Below are 21,031 nucleotides of genomic sequence, written 5' to 3'. Positions count from 1 at the left end.
TACACACCATGCGGCAGATGCATGGCTATGTCATGGCTGAGCACCTCTCTGAAACACTTGTAAGCTGATCCGTGTGCGGGAATACGCGAACCAACAACTGCTGCATAAGATCATCATATCTGACGTCTCTTACTAGAGAAGGTGAAATCAGGCGCCCAATAGTTTCTGTATCTATGTCTGTCAAAATGCCTTCCCGTCAGCTCTTACGTGTCGAACCCGCAATTACTGAAATTAAAGCGTTTAATTACATGCCGTCCCCGAGTAACGTGGCTGTAAGCCTCAGCCAGTATTGGCCGATCACTCGTTCTAGACATGTTCTCGGGAACTGTTTTATACCCGTCAACGTCAGTGGCCGTTTCGTTTCCTGACCCAATACCACGGGATCAAGCACAACTCTGCCGCAAAGGGATAAGACCGCCCGCCCACGACTCGAGTCCAGCCCGTCGGTGGTTCCGAGGACCCAGCTGGACGTCTCGCGGCCGGGGCTGAGGCTGATTCTGGGGATGCTCTTGCGGATCTTTCCCCACGTAAACCTGGGGGTCTATCCCCGCACCTCGGACGATCATATCTGTTAGTCGTTGGTCTTGCGGGTTGCGTCGTGTTCATCAAGCTGAGACTGCGAGACGGATCGGCGGGATGTGAGCGGAAATAAGCGGTGTCGAAGGGTGGTGTTCAAAAGTGCCGTGGCTGTGGGCTGAGTGCATGTTGCCCTTGGGTATAAAGGGCAAGAGAAGACTCACTGTATTTACCTAACCTATTCTCGGCATAATTGAATGAGCAAACCGTAAACATGGTGATATTCTCAACTATTCTCTTAGCGTTAACGCTACTCTTGTCTTTTGTTCATGCCGTCGACCCTGTAGTCGACCTCCAATACAGCAAATACAGAGGAAAGGAGCTCGAAAATGGTGTCACACAATGGCTCGGCATGCGATACGCATCACCACCTCTCAAGGACCTCAGGTTCAAGCCTCCTAAGGATCCCCTTTCGACTCGTACTGTCCAGGATGCAAGTGATGTAAGTCCCCGCTTAACCTCCTGACGGCACTCAAAGCTGACACCCTCAGTTCGGTCTAAAATGCATCGGAACAAAGACAAAGGCAGACAATATTGGCAAGATAGACTCTGAGGACTGTCTCTTCATCAATGTCTTTGCTCCGTCGAATGCCTCTAGCAAAGACAAACTCCCAGTCTTCTTCTTCATCCAAGGCGGTGGCTTCAACTCCAACTCGAACCCCATTGTCAACGGTACTGGACTCATCAAGGCTGGAGACATGGACATGGTGCTTGCTACTCTGAACTATCGCGTCGGCGTATATGGGTTTCTCAACGATGGCGACCAAGTGACACCCAACATCGGCCTCTTAGACCAACGTAAGGGTCTCGAATGGGTTCAGCGACACATCTCCAAGTTTGGCGGCGACCCTGGCCACGTTGTCTTGGGCGGAGACTCGGCTGGTGCTGCAAGTATTAGCCTCCATCTCAGTGCCTTTGGAGGAAAGGACGAAGGGCTTTTTCATGCGGTCGCGGCAGAGTCGGTCTCCTTTGCCACGATGCTGACAGTCAAGGAATCCTTTTACCAATACGAGAATCTTACCAAGAAGCTCGGCTGTACCAGCAAGGACAGTCTATCGTGCCTTCGGGCAAAGACGGTCAAAGAGATACAAAAAGTCAACTCCAACATCCCCTACCCCGGAGGCTCTCAGGCACCTCTCTTCATGTGGACACCCGTCATCGATGGAGACTTCATTCCCGACCTTACATACAAGCTCTTTGAGGATGGTAAATTCATCAGGGTACCCGCTATTGTGGGCGATGATACAAATGGCGGTACCATTTTCGCTCCCAAGACAGCCTCGACACGAGCGCAGGGCGAAGAATTTCTCAAGGCGCAGTTCCCTTACTTGACGGCAGATCAACTGAGTAAGATTGGTGATTTATATCCGAACCAGAACAAAACTTGTCCCAAACCCGGTTGCTACTGGAGGCAGGTCAGTGATGTGTATGGGCAGATGCGATACATGTGCCCAGGCATTTACATCTCGAACGCCTTGACTCGCTACGGCATGCCGAAGTCGTGGAACTACCTATACAATGTCGAGGATCCAGGTGCAATGGAACAAGGTCTCGGAGTTCCTCACACAGTCGAAGTCCACGCCATCTTCGGCCCCGGGCTTGGAGGGGCTAACCCGCCAGCCAGCTACCTCAAGGGGAAGAAGAATGCGCCAGTGATACCAGTGATTCAGGGCTACTGGTCAAGCTTCATTCGCTCATATGATCCAAACAAGTATCGTCATGAGGGTTCGGCCAAGTGGGAGGCCTGGACAGACAAGAGGAAGCAGCGCATCGTGTTTGAGACGGGTGGGGAGACGAGGATAGAGAAGTTGAGTCGAGATATGCAGAAGAAGTGCGCGTATCTCTCATCCATCGGTCCTGATATTAGACAATGAGCGACTGGGCACAGCAATGAGAAACGACATGGGACTACTCCTGAAGGGTTGAAGGAGCTTGTATGTAGCTCTACTGTATATAACATAGGTAATTAGGCATATTTCTTCCCCTGAAAGTAATTTTATTTCTCCCTAGCTCTATGTAATGATCAACAGGACCGTTTCAAGTATTGAGAAAGCCACCTTCATTCCGAGGGTATCTTAAAGATCATATCCAGCGCCCCTATTGCAGCCTAAGCTTATACTTCCTGGCTTAATAGCCCATGGGTGTCAATCTCTCTTAAATACCACCATTTCGCTTCCCCTGATCTCATTCCTTGCTCAAATACTCACCCCCGCCAGGTCTCATACTCCTCCTGAAGCGACTGGAGGCTCTTCGTGGGCGGACCACGAGTTCGAATCAAAGCGGTCAACTCATCAAACACCTCAGGATCAGAAAGATCACAACGCAGGGGCGAGCGATGCACCCGAGTCCAACGCTGAGCTTTGTGGAGACGGCTACAGTCAATGCGATTCTCGATGGTGTCCATATCCCAGTCGACCGCCGAGACGTTCGGTGTGGCAAACACCGTCTGGTGGACGTTTTGGTAGAGGAGAAAGCTGAAGAGTAGAATGTCGGTGCTACAGGCGACGTCACCGTCTGGGAGCAGAAAACCATGGGTCGCAATGTAGTTGTAGCGCGCCGTTAGAATGGCCTTGACCAGACGGATGAAGTGGTGTGGAGGGATGGCCTCTTCCCATCCTCTGGCGACTCTTTCAATAGCCGAGACCCAGAATGCGTTCTCGTTAAACAATACCATGGTCATAAACTCGACGTCGCACTGCTCGAGGATTTAGTTGACTCTGAACTCAACCCACGCTGCAGCAGTTTGGCGTCCTTGTATATCGCCGAGGAGCTGTCCGATTTCTGAACACTGAAGGTCTTCTAGGGGAGCTCTAAATAGGAGGCCATGTGTGGCGTACAAGTGCTGAACCGAAGTAACGGAAGACATTTCGGTGACTGCGCGGCTTGATGGTCGTCTGGTTGAGGTTCTCTTTCGGTTCAAGTGAGGTCTTGCCTATGGAGCTGAGGGTGGTAGATTGAGTGGTGTTGCAAGATCAAAGTTCTCAGACTCCGTTATGTGGGAATAAATAGACAGTCTTCTGTTGTATCTCAAACGATCGTGTAGTTGCCGTTGGTTGAACCAACGGCATCTGCCAGGGCATTGAGGTGGGCGTTTCCATTGTCAATGCTACTGTGAACCATAATATTAAGCAAACAGCCTCACCTATGACTTCCCTTAGAGTGTTTATAGAACTTTTTGATCGATCCAGGGCTGTTTGGTTGACAGTTGGAGTGAAGGGCTTACTCTTCATTTATCGAAAGTTGCCTCAATCTGAGGAGGAGACCAAACATGTCACAAGGTGGGAGACGCATAGACAAGATGTAATTCTTGAAGCGATATTGAGTCACCAATAAACGACCCAATGTCCGTGGGAGTTATGCCCATGTTTAACAACGCTCCCTTGCTCAAAACACACTGGTGTACCCAACAGATTATTACAATACTCTGTTCGCAGAGATAGTGGCTACCCGCACACAACTATGCAAGTTACTCTGCAAAACTACGGCGCCCGACTCATTGGTTGCCCTCCAAGTTTTGGTTGCATGAGCTCCAAGTGGCTGTGAGGCTCCGCGATATAGCCACAGGTATAACGAAGCCACTCCGCAGACCGCAACTCCGACCACAAGAAGACATAAGCAAGAAGTATTGGCCATGGGAACATCTTGAAGTGGGCATCACATGTTGGTTCCCTCACACGCGCACCCATGACCAATATGCTTGCGTTGCGACGGACCAGGACACAGAACACAGCCAACGTCCTGTCCCTGCATCAAGGGTGACCAACACGGACTGTATATCACTATTAAATAAAAACCCCTGTCATAACGTCCATTTCCAGAACATGGCTTGTTATATCCAAGTCTCCCTACAGTCATCATCTCCTTTTTGTAGAAGCTGTCACTTCAACCCTGGTGACAAGGCATGATTGTATGGAGCACCTCGGGACACGTATCAAAAAGATTAATTGAATTCCAGAAAAGCAAGGAATCTGAGACAGTTTCAAGTGAAACCCTCAAGGTCATAAAAGTTGGCCTTTGATGGTTAAACTGGGAACTCAAAGCCTCGGGAATAGGCAGCCATTTAACAGCCCGTGATGGGCGCAACAAAGTTCAGCACAGGCTTCGCTTGTGGATAAGCTCGCGCTTGGGTTGCGATTTGAGGTTGCAGCTCTCTGGTAGCCAATCAGATCCGTCAAGTTGGCGCTTGTCGCATGTTGGAGAGGCTGATTGCCAAGGGATATTGTGTAACGTTGAGCCTCCGAAACTTGGGAATGTCAACAATGTGGCTGGAAGCTTACGTTTTCTTCTTGCTTGTGATAAGAGAAGAAGAAACTCTCAAGTCGAATCCTTCGTCGGCATCAGAACCTGGTTCAAGACGCAGGTTTCGCAGCGCAGTTCCACCCACCCATTCTACATTCACGCCTTGTCCGATTGGTCGGGCTGCGGTTCGTCCTGTTCAGCTAGGCAGGGGCTCGGACCTGGTTTGACCAAGAGAGCTGGGCGATGACGAAACCAAACATCGAACGCTGGAGTAAGCTTCTGAGGGGAGTGACGAATTCGATCGCCCCCATGAGCACGCGAGTGTTGCAAGGCAAGTTGGAAAGCTGGCCGGATGAGAGAGCCAGTGTCGCCCGTTGATGGACGGACGGACGGTCTTGGTTTGCGTGTCTACACGTGCTTTGTGAGTCAAAGGCTGTCGTCATCGAAGCCATCATCACTTTGTAGACATGTGTCCTGATTGTCTGGCAATCGCCCTGGACCAGCGCTCATCAGTTTATGAGAATAGCACAATGTGAATAGCTTCATCAACTTCACAAAAGCCAATCTCGCACATTATCCCCCTTCCCAACCTCCTCTTGACCAGCCTCCTTGACCATCTTCCCCCACTTCTAGCTCCCTCCCGTCCATCAGCCACCCCTGTCGAGAATCCCCACCGTTAGTGGCTTCATTAGCGCCTCTCCTGCTGGAACACGCTGGAAGAGGCCACTGAAACCTTGACCCGAGGCCTAGAGCTCAGGGCAGTTCCCGCTCGAGGCGGGGATGGGTTCCGTCACTCACTGCCACTCAACTGCACCTATTGCATTCCACGTCTGCCTTGACTTGCTTCTTCTGCCCACACCACAGCCCACAACTTCTTCTTCCTGTCCCTTTCCCTTCAGCTAACATCGTCATCCGTCACCATCTTTGCTCCCTCCCCCTCCAACAAACACCAAAAAGGACTCGTCCGCCAAATATCGCACCCGCGCGCGCGCTCTTTCCTTCGCTTCTTCTGTATTCGCATCATTCTCGTCCATCGACTTCCAACGCCATGGCCCCTCCGCCAAACCCCAATCTTCCTATCCAGGAGAGGCTGATTGCCCTCGCCAAGACCCTGCAGTGTACGTGGTATCTCCTTGGTCCAAGTTGCGCGCGCATATGCCAGCGAGATCGCTTTGCTAACTGTCGTTTCTTTGCAAAATAGTTGCTTGGTTTGTTGGGTATGTCTTGTCACCCTCCCAGTCCCTGTTCCGTCCACTGCCGGCGCACCGAATGGCCACGATAGCTCCTTGGGCAGCTCCATGTCTCCCTCTCGAGCTCACTTCGCTTCCAATTTCAAGTCGATCCGTGACTAACCAGCATGCTTCGACTACAGACACATGACCCTAATTCTTACCACGATTCGATATGGCTTCTCGTGGCTCCGAATGAACTATTACTCGGGTATGGCCCAGTTCTCGTATCGGACTGCCTTTATCGCCGCCGCTGCCACCTATGGCATTGTCGTCTACAAGACTCTGCGCGCCCGCGCAAAGACTGGCGCTCGCCCTGCCCCCGGCCCTCTGGCCCTTCTTTCCGATGAGAACATTCAGTACCTCCGTAAGGACAACTTTTGCCGGTGGATTGGCTCTTATCTTGCGGCAACTTGAAGCTGACATTTCCCAGTCATGGCCCTCGTGTGGCTCTTTACTCCCCAGTATCCCCTCGCTCTGCTCCCCTACTCGATCTACTCGGTGTTCCACGTTGCTACCTACACCCGCGCCAACCTGATTCCCACCCTCCTTGCGCCCAAGACTGAGCCGCAGCCCGAGGGCTCTTCTCCCAGCCGCCGACCCGTGGTCAACAGCCCACTCGCTGACCAGATCGGTGCTTTCGTCAAGGAGTACTACGATGCTTCCATGTCCATTGTCTCGTCGCTCGAGATTCTTCTCTGGTTCCGCATTCTGCTATCGGCCATCTTCTTCCAGCGCCGATCTTGGATCCTGATTGTCCTCTACACTGCCTTCCTCCGTGCTCGCTACACCCAGAGCAGCCACGTCCAGAACTCGTTCGCCCAGCTCAGCACCCGTGTCGACTCTCTGGTCGCTTCCCAGGGAACTCCCCCCGCCGCGCGCCAGGCTTGGCAGACGGCCAAGGAGGCTGCCAGGCAGTTCCACGATGCCACCGATGTCGGTAAGTACGTCAGCGGTCCGGCCAAGAAGACCTCATAAGGCAGGATGCGCAATCGCGCGACTCAGACATCTATGAAGATGCGCACTAGCCGGTGTGCGCCTTCCAAAGAAGCTACGTGTGCTTCAACGAGACATGACAATCTAAAAAGAGGACCACGACGCTACGAGTTGGATCCGGGCTGTCAATCAGCCACTGAGTGAGGACGATCCCAGGTCCATGAAACAAGAGACAAGGATTAGACATTACGTCCTGGGAATCGCAAGTTTGAGGCACGGTCAAACGATGGGGAAAAGCCGTGTCTTTGTGTCAATAGTTTTGTTTTATCCTATACTGTGGGGACTTTTCTTGTGCGACTGTTCCCACGTCTGTCTGTTGGAGGAGTTTGGTGGGCTGAGCATTTCGGCTTGGTTCGACAAGCAAAGGGAGCTGGTTTGGACTTGATCGGGCGGGGTATCAATGGGAGGAACAAGGACGGAGACGGGGGAGGAGACTGAACTGGGTTGCGGGATGGATTTCCTGGTGTTATAACTCTGCTGCATTGAATTTCAAGTTATCGTGCTATTCGTTGACCATGGGTGCGGCTGAACAGGTGAGCTGCGACACCAGTATGTGACTATCCAATTGAGGCCTGTATAGCTTCGAAAAGATCATGAATGCATCAAAAACATGTGCCGGATTGCCGTAGCCATGATCTGAGCTGGCCCGCTAAGAAAATACCTTGGTTCTTGACCTCATCAATGATGACGATGAGGCCTCATTCCAGATAGCGATAGTTAGTAGTGGGGCCCTCAGCCATGACGTCGGTACCTCTGGTAGGTACTGTTAGCATGTGGTGACCACGTCTTTCAACCTTACAACTTCAGCATTTCAACCTCCATCGCCTCCTGCTCCACGGTCCCGCTGTCTACGAACTTGTCCCAATACTCTCTTTAGCCCTCAAGTTCTGTCTCTACCTCTGGTGCGCTCTCTGTCATGGCTTCGCTCTTGCGACAGATTGTCGCGGGGCCACGCGCTCGACATCCCGAAGCCGGTCTGGATCTTTGCTACGTTACGGATCGCATCATTGCCACGTATGTCACAAGATGAGCGCTAGATTCCTCTATTTCTTACTCAAATTGCTGAATTTCGCTAACATCACTTGCACCCAGGTCTGGCCCCTCGCAAACGTACCCACAGCTCGCCTACCGAAACCCCCTCGACCAGCTCGTCAAGTTCCTCGACTCCAAGCATGGTGAAGACTGGGCGATATGGGAGTTTCGCGCCGAAGGGACCGGATATCCAGACGAATCCGTATATGGTCGCGTGAGGCACTACCCATGGCCAGATCACCATCCCCCACCCTTTCGCCTCATGCCGATGATCATGGCCAGTATGCGCAACTGGATGCACGGCGGTAATCTAGATGGCGGACGAGTTACAGAAGATGGGAGACCTGTGTCTTCAGGGAAAGGGACGGATGATGCTGCGCGGAGGGAGGAGAAGCGCAAGTCAAGGGTAGTGGTTGTGCATTGCAAGGCTGGCAAGGGACGTAGCGGGACTGTAAGTTGCAGTTACCTCATCGCTGAGGAGGGTTGGAAACCTGAAGATGCCCTTGCGCGATTCACTGAGCGGAGGATGCGGCCTCGGTTTGGAGCTGGTGTTACTATACCCTCGCAGTTACGTTGGATCAGCTATATCGAGCGGTGGACGAAAGGCGGCAAGAAGTACATCGACCGGCCGATCGAGATTGTCGAGATCCATGTCTGGGGCCTACGGAATGGTGTCAGAGTCGATGTGGAAGGCTTCGCGGATGAAGGCAAGAAGATCGACATCTTTCACACCTTCAAAAAGGAGGAACGTGTGCTTGTCGATCCCGAAGCGCCAGAGGAGAGCGGTATCAGCGACATGATATGGGAGATGGCTGGATACTCGGTCACCAAGCAAAAGGAAAAGGCTCCAGATGAAGCACACTTCTCGGATGCGACGAACCCTGGAAACAACGGCGAGTCTCCGACGGATGAAAAGGAGGCCAAGGGTAAGAAGGAGGTCATCAAGCGCAAGGGGACAGAGCTTCTACACAAGGTGTCACCGGCGAGTTCACGCAAGTCACTCGCTTCCAAGAGCGGTTCTGCTCCTCCGAGTGCTGCCTCTTCCAAGACAGAACTTACGGATACATCCTCGGAACAAGAACCCGGGGGCATGGCCGTTATTCTAAGACCCAAGGAGCCCATCCGCATCCCAAACAGCGACGTCAACATCTCTGTGGAGCGTCGTAACAAGACGACCAAGAGTATGGGCCTCACCATGGTGACGGCTGTCGCGCATGTATGGTTCAACGCCTTTTTCGAAGGTCAAGGCCCTGAAAACGACGGCAAGCCCGCCGAAAGCGGCGTCTTCAACATTGAATGGGACGCCATGGACGGGATCAAGGGCTCCAGCCGTAAAGGCTCCCGAGCCATGGACCGCATCGCCGTTGTGTGGCGCGTGGCCGGTACCGATGCCACGCCCGAGGAAGTGCTGGAGCCTGACGAGGGACAGCCGGTGCCGCAGGTGAGGGCAGCGGACTGGAAGGGTGCCAATAGGGAGGACCCGGATGCCGAGAAGGATTTGGGGTTGAGAGTACAGAGCCCGGTGAGTGCGGATGTGAGCAAGGCGAGTAGTATCAAGAGTGCCGAAGGAGCTATTGAGGAGAAGAAGGAGGAGAACGGGGAGGATATAGAAGGTGTCAAGTCGACTGGGCCTTCAGGTGAGGATCTGACGATTGGGGAGCATGGAGAGGATAAGACGAAGGAGACAAGGCAGTGAAGAGGTGGGAGATAGATAATTATGGGCATGTTCTGAGACCTAGCGAGCATAGAAACCATCCATGATATCCATGTACTTGTTCTACACCGGAGCACGAGGGGTATGACACATGGCCAAGGTATGCTGTACCAGTGCCACTTTCTCTTCAATGAAACATGTGAGAATGAACGAAAGCTCGAATGACAAGAAAATATAACCAGGAGCTATAGCTAGCGGAGGTGATCCTAGCTATCCCCGGATCTTCATTCAACTACTATTAGTACCCTCGCCCAGTATACCCAGCTTAGACTTCAACGCCTCGTTTCAACGGGCAGTCCTGAATCAGTGCCAAGACGACACCAGCATGACTCGAAAGTCACACCAGAACACAGCCAACACTGAATCATTCCTCCAAAGCTCAAGTTTCATGCCGAACGTGGCGGCGAGGGACCCTTGCTCGGAGGGAAAGCTGATTCACCTTTGTGGAGAGGCTATACATGTAGGGAGACAGATCATCATGCACATCAGACGGGAGTCCACTAGGCTGAGGCTTGTGCTCTGGAGGAGTATACATGTGAGTTGGAGACAGGGTGCTTCCGAGGATGTAGGACATGGTTTGTATACTGATGGCCTGTATGCTTCCTGTTGCCATCTTTGCAAGTTGATGTAACGATCCCAACTCAACCGACACCCGAGATCTTCAGAATCGGGGACTCCGGTGGTCCGATAAAACAAAACTGTACGTCCCCTGATATAAACAAGGGGAGACCCCAGGATCTCACGCTTGGATGCCGCTGTGGAAATCTGGAGCCCCGAGAGCCGCAACCCCCGAGGGTCCGGGGCCGCGATGGTCCGCAGCGTTAGCTGACAAGGATATCCTAAGAAGAGGATATCGCGCGACGGGTTTCATGGAAGAATGACTGCGTTGCGAGGTGCAGGATCGTCGCGGGGTTGATGTCAAGGGACGTCCTTGTTAGGGTGTGTGAGATGGCAGTGTTGGGAGTTGGTGGAGGAGAGAGGGAGAAGGACGTAGCCGTGTAAGTCCTATAAAGCTCTTGATTCCTGCTCTGGATACTGTGAGGTTTTGTGAGAGCCAAGCAAGACCATACTCATATCCAACACCATGTCGCGAATGCAAACCCTCGCGGAGAAGCACCCAGGACTCTTCCGGCCAGATCTCAACATCGACCGCCGCAAGTGTACACGGACAGTCCCCATGGAAGTCCTCGCCCTCGGAATGTCACGAACAGGCACATCCTGTAAGTTAGCAACACACTTCTACCCCAAAAACCCATCAGCTAACACCTTACAGCGATGCAGCGAGCCCTCATGATCCTCGGCTACAACGAAGTATACCACGGCTTCGCCATGTTCGCCAACCCCTGCGAGGTCGAGCTCTGGAAGGAAGCCCTCCACAGAAAATACGACCTCCAGCCCGGCCAAGAACCTCTCGGGCGCAAAGACTTTGATCAGCTTCTCGGACACTGCGGTGCCATCTGCGACTATCCAGCCAACTGCTTCGGCCCCGAGATGCTCGAGGCGTACCCAGAGTCCAAGGTCGTACTCGTCGAGCGCGACGTGGAGGCTTGGTATAAGAGCTTCAATGACAGCATCATTAGTACCATGTATAACCCGTTCTGGCTGTTTCTGGCTGCCATCGGGGCTAGGTATGTCTCCGAGGTTGACGGCTTGACGACAGTGTGGTTCAAGTACCACTTCAAGGCGACGACAAAGGAAGAGATCCGGGCGAATGTGCGAGAGGGATACAATCAGCACTACAAGAACGTGAGAGAAACCACACCCCCTGCAAGGCTTCTCGAGTACAGCCTCAAGGATGAATGGGAGCCGCTGTGCAAGTTCCTGGGCAAGCCCATTCCAGATGAGCCGTTCCCGCACATCAACGACCAGGAGTCTTTCCATGAAAAGTTGACCATCATCATGAAAAAGGGGGCCAAGATGTTTGCGCGCAACTTGACGTATGTTGCTGTACCGGGTATCGTCGCAACAGCGGCATATTACTTTGCGACGAGTGACATGGGCAGCGGGCTGTTGTCGCCTATTCCAAGTCAGGTCGGGAACTTGGGTATTGTGAACTGAAAAGTTGATTGTAACATGAATCAAGCCCCAGCGCGGGTTGATTAATGAAAGGGTATCTATGGGTTGAATGGACGTTGATTGGGTAAAGAGAGCATCAATAATGTCTCCCCCTTCCTCTGTAATGCCGGTCTCCTCGATATCCTCCATATGGTCCTCCACGTCGATGGTCTCCTCTATCCCTGTGGCCATGGTATCCTCCACGTCCGCCTTCGTGGTGAGGTGGTGGAGGCACCGGCTCCTCAACCTCGACTTCATACTCCTCGTACTCCTCTCGGAAGTACTCCCCTGTAGTCTCTTGCTCCTGTTTCGCACTTTCAGGGTCAAACACAAATCTCATAGTTCCATCCTGCCCCCGCGCAGTCCTACGTCCAGAAGCATCTCCAGGCCAAGAATTAGAAGTCGCTGGTGATGTGGCCGAGGCTGGTGTGAGAGGTTGAGGATCTTCGGCCTCACAGCGGGAGCAGAAGAACAGATGACGCGGCTCGAATGCCTTGTCAAGATCGTTGTTAAGCCGGATCTTGATATCGATGATCTTGTTCTGGTCAAACTGCGGCCCAAGCTTGGTCGACTTTTGGTGCTGCACGTAGAGATCGAGGATGTCGAGCATCGTCTCCATGACGGCACCTCGATGGTATTGGGGCTTCTTGGCCGCATATTCTTGCACCTTTTCAACATGCTGTTCTGTCATCAGGGCCGTAAGCTCCACGACAGCCATGACCATGGAAAAGGTTGTGCGCTTGATGGGCACAAAGGTCTTGTACATGTCGATACACATGGCGTATGCAGTCTCGAAGAATGGCTTGCCCTCTTCCTTGCCCAATATTTCCCGTACCACCTTGACGAGGAGCTTCTGAGGGTATCGTGTGCGGAAATCGAAGCCGATAGTTTCGAGGATCAAGCGTTCGAGGCAGATGATGATTTTCCCCGGAGAGTCAAAGATCTAGGACAGGATGAGAACATATCAGGAAGAGCATGCGAGATTCATACCTTGTCGTCGGAAGCTGCTGGTTTCTCTGGATTCTTGACATTATACGCCGCGGCAAGAATTTCCTTGGACTTTTTGATGGTATCCTCTACCTTGCACGCTACAAACAGAGCGGCCAGCGCTGCGTCCTGGTAGTTGTACTCGGCGTCGCGAAAGTTGAGTCGGAACTTGTGGAAATACGTGCATGCGGTATCAAACGTTCGAACAGGCCTAGCTATTGTCAGAATCGAGACAGAGAACCGAGCGTCGTGTCCAAACTCACAGCTGCAAGTACTCTCTGACGTTGTCAATCAGCTGCACACCCTGCAGTCGGTAATTATCCTGCCTTGCCGGGTCGCAGCCGTTATCCTTGAGCATCCGTCGGAGCTTGAGCTCAGTTGTGTATTGATTCGAGCTCGAGATGAAGCCTGGGTGAGGTCCAATCTTGGCTATCGCGTCGCCATTTGTCGCCGTGGCGGCTCGTTCGTTGTTTGAGGGGGCCATTTCGTGGGCTGCTGCGCCGAGGCCGGTATCTGCGGGTGTTGTATACGATGGAAATAGATTCGATGGCCGAGAGTATTGAGAGAGGTTCGTGTCTCAAGTGTTGCTGGTCGTGGAGGATGCTGGATCTCGCTTGGTTCTTGGGCTTCGAGAGACGGAGTCGAAGAATTATCGTAGAAGGGGTTGATCCGCCAACCCGAGGCGCCGCGGGCCGTTTAGTGCGGTGTAAAAACGAATACAAGTAGAACAATCCTCGCAAACGGTGGTCCGGCAGTTTATTTGTAGAGAAATCCAGGTATTTGTGTGTCTGAAGAGCTTGAATCAGTTGGCGATGGAAGCTCTGATGCGACAAGGCTGAGGCTGGTGTGTGGCGCTATAGCACCAGCCACAGTTCATGGCTGTCTTGAATCCATCAAGCAGCCAGCGACCAGCAACGACTTTGGGAACGAACAATCACAACTTAAGCAATTGGCTCAATTAACGAGTTGGTGTATAATTTTATGGTTTCTTGTGTACTGATGACTGCCGTTTATTTACAGTGACATAGGTATGTGCAGGCTCTAGTTAAGTATTGTGCCTCCCTTGATCACCATTGATCCCCAGTTCAAAACGCCAGTGTCCAAGTTTTCAGCAACGTTATATAAGAAACGACAAGACAGAGTAGTTCAGTGGTTGTCTTCTCTCCTACTCTAGCCACTGTCAGTTTGCATATTTTAATTATCGCTGACTTGGCACGATTGTTACCTTCATGAATAATTTGACATTTTTCGCCTGCAATAGGGTAACCCGACATCCCACCCGTCACAACCAAGACAGGGCCCCATTACAGTCGGCATTTCTGAATCGATGTCTACTCCAAATCGGTAGATGCGATAGTAGGAGCGTGATGGAAGTCACCGTCCGCCTCCTTGAAAGAAGGGAAGGGAAGAGCAGCAGCCAGAGTGGCGCAGGCGACGACGAAGAAGGTGTTGAAGTTCATGTTGGAAGTTGGTGGGGTATGGATTGTAAGAAGGTAGGTGTGGAATGAGAGTGAAGACAGGATCAAGTGGAGTTTTTTGTAGCTGGTATAAGTAAAGCAGGAATAGAGAGAATGGAGACCAGCTCAGCTTGATGTCAAGGAAGGACCAATTTTTGAATGAACGATGAAGAATGGTTCTTGGGAAACAAGTGGTTGAATCATTGGCTTTTGTATCATTGAGGGATTGTCCCCTTCAGCAAACTCAATCACCCTAACCCACTAGCATCAGTCCGACTGTCTCGAATGATTCGCTATCGCTCGAGGCGTCGTCATCCAGAACCGCATCTTTCCTTCGAAACGACCGATCGCCAGGGCACACTGGAGTCTTCACGTCCACCGGGGGTTTTACTAGTGACGAATACTTCGGGTAGTGGGCGTTGGCGAATCGCCGGAGCAGGGGGGATCTGCACGTCAGGGAGGTGGGAGGTTCAAGATGGAGTCACTCTCAACTTCTTAGAGGGCAGATTCTGCAAGGCCCCTTGCTTGTTCCGATGGTCCGTAAGAAGAGACAAGAAAGCCCATGATTTGATGTTGCCCGAGTTCCGTGACTCGTGAGTTCCTGTCTTCATGGTGAAACTTGTACTTGCTGAGGCGGAACATCTTCATGCCGCAGTGACCAATGGGAAGCCTCGCCACAGGAGCTCATTCCCATTACGCCCACCCCCGCGCTCCTTCCGGAAGCACGGTTGGTGGAGGTATTAGCTCGCGAGCTGACGTCTTCAGCCCCAGGCAGACTCTCCATCTCCAACATCGAATCCAGCATCCACAGCAGCTCATCACACGAATTAACCATACTTTTGGCATCTGCATTTTCATTGGAGTCTATAATCGTTCATCATCATGCTCTACCCTTCCTTGCTCCGCCTTGGATTGGCCACGGGGCTTCTGGCCGGCCATGGCTCTGCCGCGCCCGCCCACGCGACTGACGATCTGGACGACACTCCACTTCCCGTTGTTGTTTGGCATGGCCTTGGTGACTACGTCCACAGCGAAAGCATGAAAGCCGTGGAGGAACTCATCGAGTCCGCCAACCCTGGCACATTTGTCTATGTGATTGCTGTCGACAAGAGCTCCGAGCAAGATCGCACCGCTACCTTCACTGGCAACGTCTCAGCCCAAATCGAGCAAGTTTGCGAGGAGCTCGCCAAGCATCCGATCCTATCTACGGCACCGGCCATTGATGCTGTCGGCATCTCCCAGGGTGGCCAGTTCCTGCGTGGCTACGTCGAGCGATGCAACTGGCCCCAGGTCCGCAGTCTCGTCACCTTTGGCAGCCAGCACAATGGTATCTCCAAGTTCAGAGTTTGTGGAGACAACGACTGGATCTGCAAGGGAGCTATGGCGCTTCTTAAGTTCAACGTCTGGAGCAACTTTGTGCAGTCGCGTCTTATCCCCGCTCAATACTTCCGTGACCCCCAGAACCCAGACTACGAACGTTATCTCGAGCACTCCAACTTCCTCGCCGATATCAACAACGAACGCGAGCTCAAGAACGAGAAGTACAAGGCGAACCTTGGCAGCTTGACCAACTTCGTCATGTGGATGTTTGAAAGCGATACCATGGTTTCTCCCAAGGAGTCGTCTTGGTTCGAGGAGGTCAACGGCACCGAAGTCACCCCGTTGAGAGCCCGCCAGCTCTACCGCGAGGACTGGCTCGGTCTGCGTGAGCTTGACCGCAAGGGTGGTCTTCGATTCCGAGTTGCACCTGGTGACCACCTCGAGAACATGGGTGAACTGCTCAACAAGACAGCAGCGGAGTTCTTTGGCCCGTGGCGAAAGACGTTCAAGTCTGACATGGAGAACCCTACGGGAGACGGCCTCTTTGAGGCGGAGGAGCTATAGCGTTGCACCGAAGTGACTACTACCGAGTGTTCTGGATTTTATCGGGGTTATTCTGCACATAAAGCTGGTTTGAAGGGAAAGGTGAAGGCAGGGAACAAGGCGTGAAATTGATATGTCAGGAACAAGGTCATGAATGGGTTGGCGTGTTTATGTAATACCACTCAACAGGACAATATTGATATTGGATGAATGCAAAGGCACAGTTCTATTTATTCTTATTTTGCCGCCGTTCAACGCCCCAACACCGGTGCCGAGAGTAATGCAAGGTATCAGTTTAGTTGTCAATGGCCTTCTTTGCTTTGGCCTTTTGCTTCCTCAACCGGGTCTTTCGGTCCGAAATTTGCTTGTCGAGCTTGTCGTCGTCGCCCTCGGGCACCTTCTTCTCCTTCTTGGCCTTCTTCTTAGGAGCGGGAGACTCGGCCTCCTCGGTGGTGTTCTCGAGCGACTTGCGCTTCTTGCCAATGTTGGCCTTCTCAGCCTTGAGCGTCTTGGTCTCATCCTCCTCGGCAATGACATCGTTGTCGTCGACCCAGAGCTCGTCGGCCATCCAGATGGGCAGGGCGGTGGTCTCGGGGCCCTTGATGTAGATGCTCCTCAGGTTGCGCCACTTCTGGGGAACCCACCTGTCGATCATGGCGGTGACGACGGTCTCGACATTCTCGGCAATCTGCTCGGGGGTCCAGCCAGAGTATCCGACTCGCACGGCAGTGTTGGTGGTGGGCGAAAGGCTGACCAGGGCTGCGCCAATGGCCTTTTCAATCTCCTTGGCGATCTCGGCGGGTGTACCAGCGTTGACGACACCCTCGGTCTTGACTCGCTTCTGTCGCTTGCCGTCGACCTTGGGGGCCTTGGCCTGCAGGCTGACGGGGATGGGTCGCTTCTGAGTGGTCTTGTAGAAGGTCTTGCCCAGGACCTTGGGTAACCGGTTGACGATTCGGTCGTCGGCGAGGAAGATGTCGCACTCGGAGTAGAGTTTCCTCTGGGCCTCGTACTGGCTGTACTTTGCCTTGAGCTTGCCGTAGTCGATGACGCGGGCGATGCGCTTGGACAGCTCGGCGGGGAACTCTTCCGAGGCGACAATGTCCTTGTAGGCGCGCTGGGGATCGGCGGTGATCAGGCAGATGGTGGCCGTCTCGTCGGTGTTGAGCGAGTGAGGGAGGACGATCTTGCCAGGCTGGAGACGGGCCTTGTCGGCGATGTGGCGCTTGGTGGTGAGTGTGAGCCAGATGGGGGTCTCGGTGGGCTCATCGTCGTCGTCGAGGAGGTTGCGCTTGCCAGACTCGTCGGCCTTTTGCTTGGATGCCTTCTTGATGTGTGCCAAGAGAGCCTTGGAAGCTTTGAGGGTCTGGATCCAAGGGTTAGAGGGATACGGATGAGGCTGTAGAGAGGGGTTTGACAAACCTGATCGGGGTCAATGGCAGCTACGGCAGTAGAGCCAGCAGCGACGAGTTCCTTTGAGGGCGCCATTGTCGCGATCGCAAAAAAAGTTGTCTTGGGAGATGCAAGAAATGTCGAAGTTTCTCTGATAGTGGGGACTTTTTTTCTATCAGTATCAGCGAGGAAAGTCCAGAAATTTTTTTTGTCGCCAGTGGTTGGGCGGTCGGAATATGCAAGCCCCGGGCTCCGGTCTTGGCGTGATGCGAAAGAGTGAAAGTGTGGCGGAGCGGGAGCGTCGGGGGTCCACATTCTCACGACTGACGCGACGCAGGCTTACTTACAACATGCTCATCATCATCTGTAATCTGACGACGAGGAACTTGCTTCTTTTTTAATTGAGAGTTGAAGATATAGGCGGTGCTTTGTCGATTTCATCATGGCTTCCGATTTGAGTGATCCTACCAACAGGAGGGCCTCCTGTGATCAGTGCAGCAAGTCCCCTTTTGGCTTACATAACCCTACCGCGTAGGCATACTGACCGAGTCCAGGACAAAAGAAGTTGAAGTGTGATGGTGAATATCCAGAATGTGGAAGATGCTCTGGTATGGGTGAGCTGTGCAAGTACTCTGCACGGTTACCCATGGGCAGGCCCAAGAAGCGAAAGATGCAGCACGAGAACGAAGCTCAAGATAACAGCGCCGCCACCTTTTCAAGCGGTGTGTCAACAGCGACACTTGAAAAGAGCGTCTCGAGCGAGACGATAAGCGATCTAGAGCCGATTGCTTTCGATCCGTGTCTACAGCCCCCCAGTGACTTGACGGCCGATGTGGTATCTTGGGGGTATGTAAAGCCCCTCTTACCTTGATGACCCGCTGCTGACAAGCCCAGATGCGAGACCAACGTTGACCCAAAACTGTTGGCTGTTGAGACAGATCCTGGGCAACAGACCTGCGCTTGTCTAGCCAACCTCTATTTATCCTTGGAAGAGGTTCGAAAAGCAGACAATTTGCCTTTTGCGGCGCGGCTTTCACTTCTGCGGGATCTTACAGCCAACGCATCCGGCATCATACAATGCCAAGTGTGTCCGACCAAGTTCCTCTGGGCGATGCAGAATGCGCAACTCCTCAACACTTTAATAATTTCAATCGCAGAGGGATACAAAAAGATTGTGAAATCGGTCGAGGATGAGGCGCAACGTGCTCAGGAGGGGAACGAGTCCAAGCTTTTGTTCATCGGCGACGGTGAAAAGTATGAGCAGACTTCTCACAACGGCAACGCTTCCTATGGTCAATCTGGATTTCCCCTGAGTCTGGATCCCCTGGTTTGGGAGAATATCGCAAAAAAGGCCATCAAAGCTGAACTCTTTGGCACAAAGCATTCTCTCTCACCCTCGTTTACAACCATGCTGCAACATATGGAGGATCGTCAGCAGGGCTGGCACTCGGGCAGTCTCCCGGTCACCTCTGGGATCGGCTGCCGACTGCCTCACCAGGTGAAGGACAAGGAGCCGCATTGTGTGTCGTTGGTGAAGCACACAAGGGGCATGGTCAGCCAACTGCTGACCGACATTTGATTTGGACTTTGTTGCGCATATGATACGTTTGTTCGTGTTTAGATACCCATTACTCAATGCCTTGGCGTAGTTTTCTATCAATTGTATTTAGCAACCCCGTTTGGGATACAGACGAGCTTCGTGGTTGATGCGGCTAAACCTATTCCGGACATGTACGAGCTTGACTCGATCCCCACTCCTCAGGGAAGGGGGTTTAAACACTCGGTGCCTATGCCAGGCTCCCATGATACGCCGTACGATGCTAGAAATGATCGATCGATGGGTCCTGGCACTTTCTAGATTTGTATCTTGAGTGGTTGGAGCCTCTAACTATCGGGTTCTTTGTAAAACCCGTGCCCGTTGGCGCTTGAACGGTCCCACGGTCCCGCGGCCCCGTGGCGGCCAACGATGTTGAGACGACATATAAGACCAGTGGCGGCACTATCTCGAGAGCCTCAACTCACCAGCTTCATTACAATAGCAACACCATTTCATCTTTTTCCACTATCTTCCAACCTCACTCGACAAAATGGCCTCCACTCACATTGAACGTTTGACTCCCCTGGACCACCTCATGCCGAGAACCTATGTTGGTGTCGTCTTCTCCTTCCGAACAACTGAATCAACCACCACAATATCTACACGGCTTCAATATGGCCTTGTGAGTCTCTCGAAGCAGCTGCCCTGGCTGTCTGGTCGAGTTTTCCCAACAACTAGAGCTCGGGAGGGTGGTGAAGTTCCAAGCCTCGAGATTCGATGGAGTGACGATGATGCCGTTCCTACCATTCAGGATAAGGGCGTCATTGATTCTTCTTACGCCAGTGCTGCTGAGAGTGTCATGCCTCCCTCAGCTGTTCCGGCGGATATGATGCCGGTCCCTGGCATGGTAGACGAGGCCACCTTCAGCTCGGGCGTTCCCATCTTTGGTGCTTCTGTCTTTCAATTTTCCGACAAGCAGGGTGTGGGACTGTTCGTTTCGATTCACCACAATGTGGTCGACGCAGCTGGATTTTCTCAGGTTGTGAAGCTCTGGGTTCAAAACCTCTCGGGAGCCGAGCTGAGTAGCGAGAAGCTCGGCCTTGATAGATTCACCCGGCTCTCTGAAGCTCTCTCTGAGGATCTATCTGCCGTTTCGAGCCAGTCGACTGCTGAAATCTTTGCGGCGCATCCTGAGCATTCGAGCGCTCCTCCCGCGTTCCCGACTGAGTTTTCGCCCGCGACGTCAAAGGTATTTACGATCCCTATTGGTCGGATCAACGCCATCAAGGAGCAGCTGGAGGGTCTCGTGTCGACTCCTCCGACTACCAACACTATCGTTTCTGCCCTCGTCTGGTCTGCCATCACGCGTGCGCGGGCTCAGCGTAACTCGGACCTGCAAGGCGAACCGAGCCGACTTGCCATGGCAGTGAATGGTCGACGACGGTTGGGTGAGGGATTCTCAACTGCTGAAAATCCTTACTTTGGAAACAAAATCCTCTACTCCCTAGCAAAGACAGAAGTTGAAAACCTAAACACCTCTTCTGACTCAGACTTTGCCAAGAAGCTGGCCAAAGTCTGCGACGCCATCGCCGAGTCCCAATCATCAACCAAGATCAACTCACGCCACATCGCCGAGATCTACACCCTCGCAGAAAAGATGGACAACTATCAAATGATCTTTCCTGGCTGGGACCTCTTCTCTTCTCGTGATTTTACCCTCACGAGCTGGGCTGACCTGGGCCTGTACGAGCTAGACTTTGGAGCAGGTCTCGAGAAGCCAGAGTTTGTTAGGGCGCCGCACTCCGAGGTTGATGGTGTTGGTCTTGTGATGCCGAGGAAGAGATCGGAGGATGAGGTACTTGAGGTTATCATCATGTTGAGGAAGGATGATATGGAGGTTTTGGAGAGCAATGGCATCTGAGATGTTAAGGGGGTTTCGGGATAGGTGTAGAGG

At 52.7% G+C, this 21,031-nt stretch overlaps 10 protein-coding genes across 10 annotated transcripts; 7 read left to right on the top strand and 3 right to left on the bottom strand.

Moving 5' to 3' along the window:
* Window positions 1–790: 790 nt before the first annotated feature.
* LRP88_03570 (Alpha/Beta hydrolase protein) lies at window positions 791–2,450 on the top strand (the record flags this gene model as incomplete). Its single annotated transcript, XM_083240189.1, has 2 exons — window positions 791–1,018; window positions 1,068–2,450. 2 exons carry the CDS (start codon window positions 791–793, stop codon window positions 2,448–2,450), a joined length of 1,611 nt encoding a protein of 536 aa, XP_083103479.1.
* Window positions 2,451–2,779: 329 nt separating this feature from the next.
* LRP88_03569 (uncharacterized protein) lies at window positions 2,780–3,256 on the bottom strand (the record flags this gene model as incomplete). The annotated part of the gene is made up of 1 exon (XM_083240188.1): window positions 2,780–3,256. One exon carries the CDS (start codon window positions 3,254–3,256, stop codon window positions 2,780–2,782), a length of 477 nt encoding a protein of 158 aa, XP_083103478.1.
* Window positions 3,257–5,863: 2,607 nt separating this feature from the next.
* LRP88_03568 (uncharacterized protein) lies at window positions 5,864–7,022 on the top strand (the record flags this gene model as incomplete). Its single annotated transcript, XM_083240187.1, has 4 exons — window positions 5,864–5,933; window positions 6,017–6,032; window positions 6,188–6,411; window positions 6,478–7,022. 4 exons carry the CDS (start codon window positions 5,864–5,866, stop codon window positions 7,020–7,022), a joined length of 855 nt encoding a protein of 284 aa, XP_083103477.1.
* Window positions 7,023–7,956: 934 nt separating this feature from the next.
* On the top strand, window positions 7,957–9,768 carry LRP88_03567 (putative phosphatidylinositol-3,4,5-trisphosphate 3-phosphatase; the record flags this gene model as incomplete). Its single annotated transcript, XM_083240186.1, has 2 exons — window positions 7,957–8,054; window positions 8,133–9,768. 2 exons carry the CDS (start codon window positions 7,957–7,959, stop codon window positions 9,766–9,768), a joined length of 1,734 nt encoding a protein of 577 aa, XP_083103476.1.
* A 1,347-nt stretch (window positions 9,769–11,115) lies between these two features.
* On the top strand, window positions 11,116–11,844 carry LRP88_03566 (sulfotransferase family protein; the record flags this gene model as incomplete). The annotated part of the gene is made up of 1 exon (XM_083240185.1): window positions 11,116–11,844. The coding sequence occupies one exon, from the start codon at window positions 11,116–11,118 to the stop codon at window positions 11,842–11,844; it is 729 nt and encodes a 242-aa protein (XP_083103475.1).
* Window positions 11,845–11,938: 94 nt separating this feature from the next.
* Window positions 11,939–13,312, bottom strand: LRP88_03565 (uncharacterized protein; the record flags this gene model as incomplete). Its single annotated transcript, XM_083240184.1, has 3 exons — window positions 11,939–12,784; window positions 12,832–13,039; window positions 13,092–13,312. 3 exons carry the CDS (start codon window positions 13,310–13,312, stop codon window positions 11,939–11,941), a joined length of 1,275 nt encoding a protein of 424 aa, XP_083103474.1.
* A 1,855-nt stretch (window positions 13,313–15,167) lies between these two features.
* On the top strand, window positions 15,168–16,169 carry LRP88_03564 (Alpha/Beta hydrolase protein; the record flags this gene model as incomplete). Its single annotated transcript, XM_083240183.1, has 1 exon — window positions 15,168–16,169. One exon carries the CDS (start codon window positions 15,168–15,170, stop codon window positions 16,167–16,169), a length of 1,002 nt encoding a protein of 333 aa, XP_083103473.1.
* Window positions 16,170–16,443: 274 nt separating this feature from the next.
* On the bottom strand, window positions 16,444–17,636 carry LRP88_03563 (ribosomal protein L1p/L10e family-domain-containing protein; the record flags this gene model as incomplete). Its single annotated transcript, XM_083240182.1, has 2 exons — window positions 16,444–17,514; window positions 17,571–17,636. 2 exons carry the CDS (start codon window positions 17,634–17,636, stop codon window positions 16,444–16,446), a joined length of 1,137 nt encoding a protein of 378 aa, XP_083103472.1.
* A 550-nt stretch (window positions 17,637–18,186) lies between these two features.
* LRP88_03562 (uncharacterized protein) lies at window positions 18,187–19,119 on the top strand (the record flags this gene model as incomplete). The annotated part of the gene is made up of 2 exons (XM_083240181.1): window positions 18,187–18,386; window positions 18,435–19,119. 2 exons carry the CDS (start codon window positions 18,187–18,189, stop codon window positions 19,117–19,119), a joined length of 885 nt encoding a protein of 294 aa, XP_083103471.1.
* Window positions 19,120–19,627: 508 nt separating this feature from the next.
* Window positions 19,628–20,998, top strand: LRP88_03561 (transferase family-domain-containing protein; the record flags this gene model as incomplete). The annotated part of the gene is made up of 1 exon (XM_083240180.1): window positions 19,628–20,998. One exon carries the CDS (start codon window positions 19,628–19,630, stop codon window positions 20,996–20,998), a length of 1,371 nt encoding a protein of 456 aa, XP_083103470.1.
* Window positions 20,999–21,031: the final 33 nt, after the last annotated feature.

Source organism: Fusarium phalaenopsidis (assembly GCF_050370095.1).
Source record: "Fusarium phalaenopsidis strain FUZ10S chromosome Unknown contig_32288, whole genome shotgun sequence".
NCBI classification, from domain to species: Eukaryota; Fungi; Ascomycota; class Sordariomycetes; order Hypocreales; family Nectriaceae; genus Fusarium; species Fusarium phalaenopsidis.
Note: the sequence above shows the minus strand (reverse complement) of the source record. Positions and strands in the feature narration are given on the sequence as shown.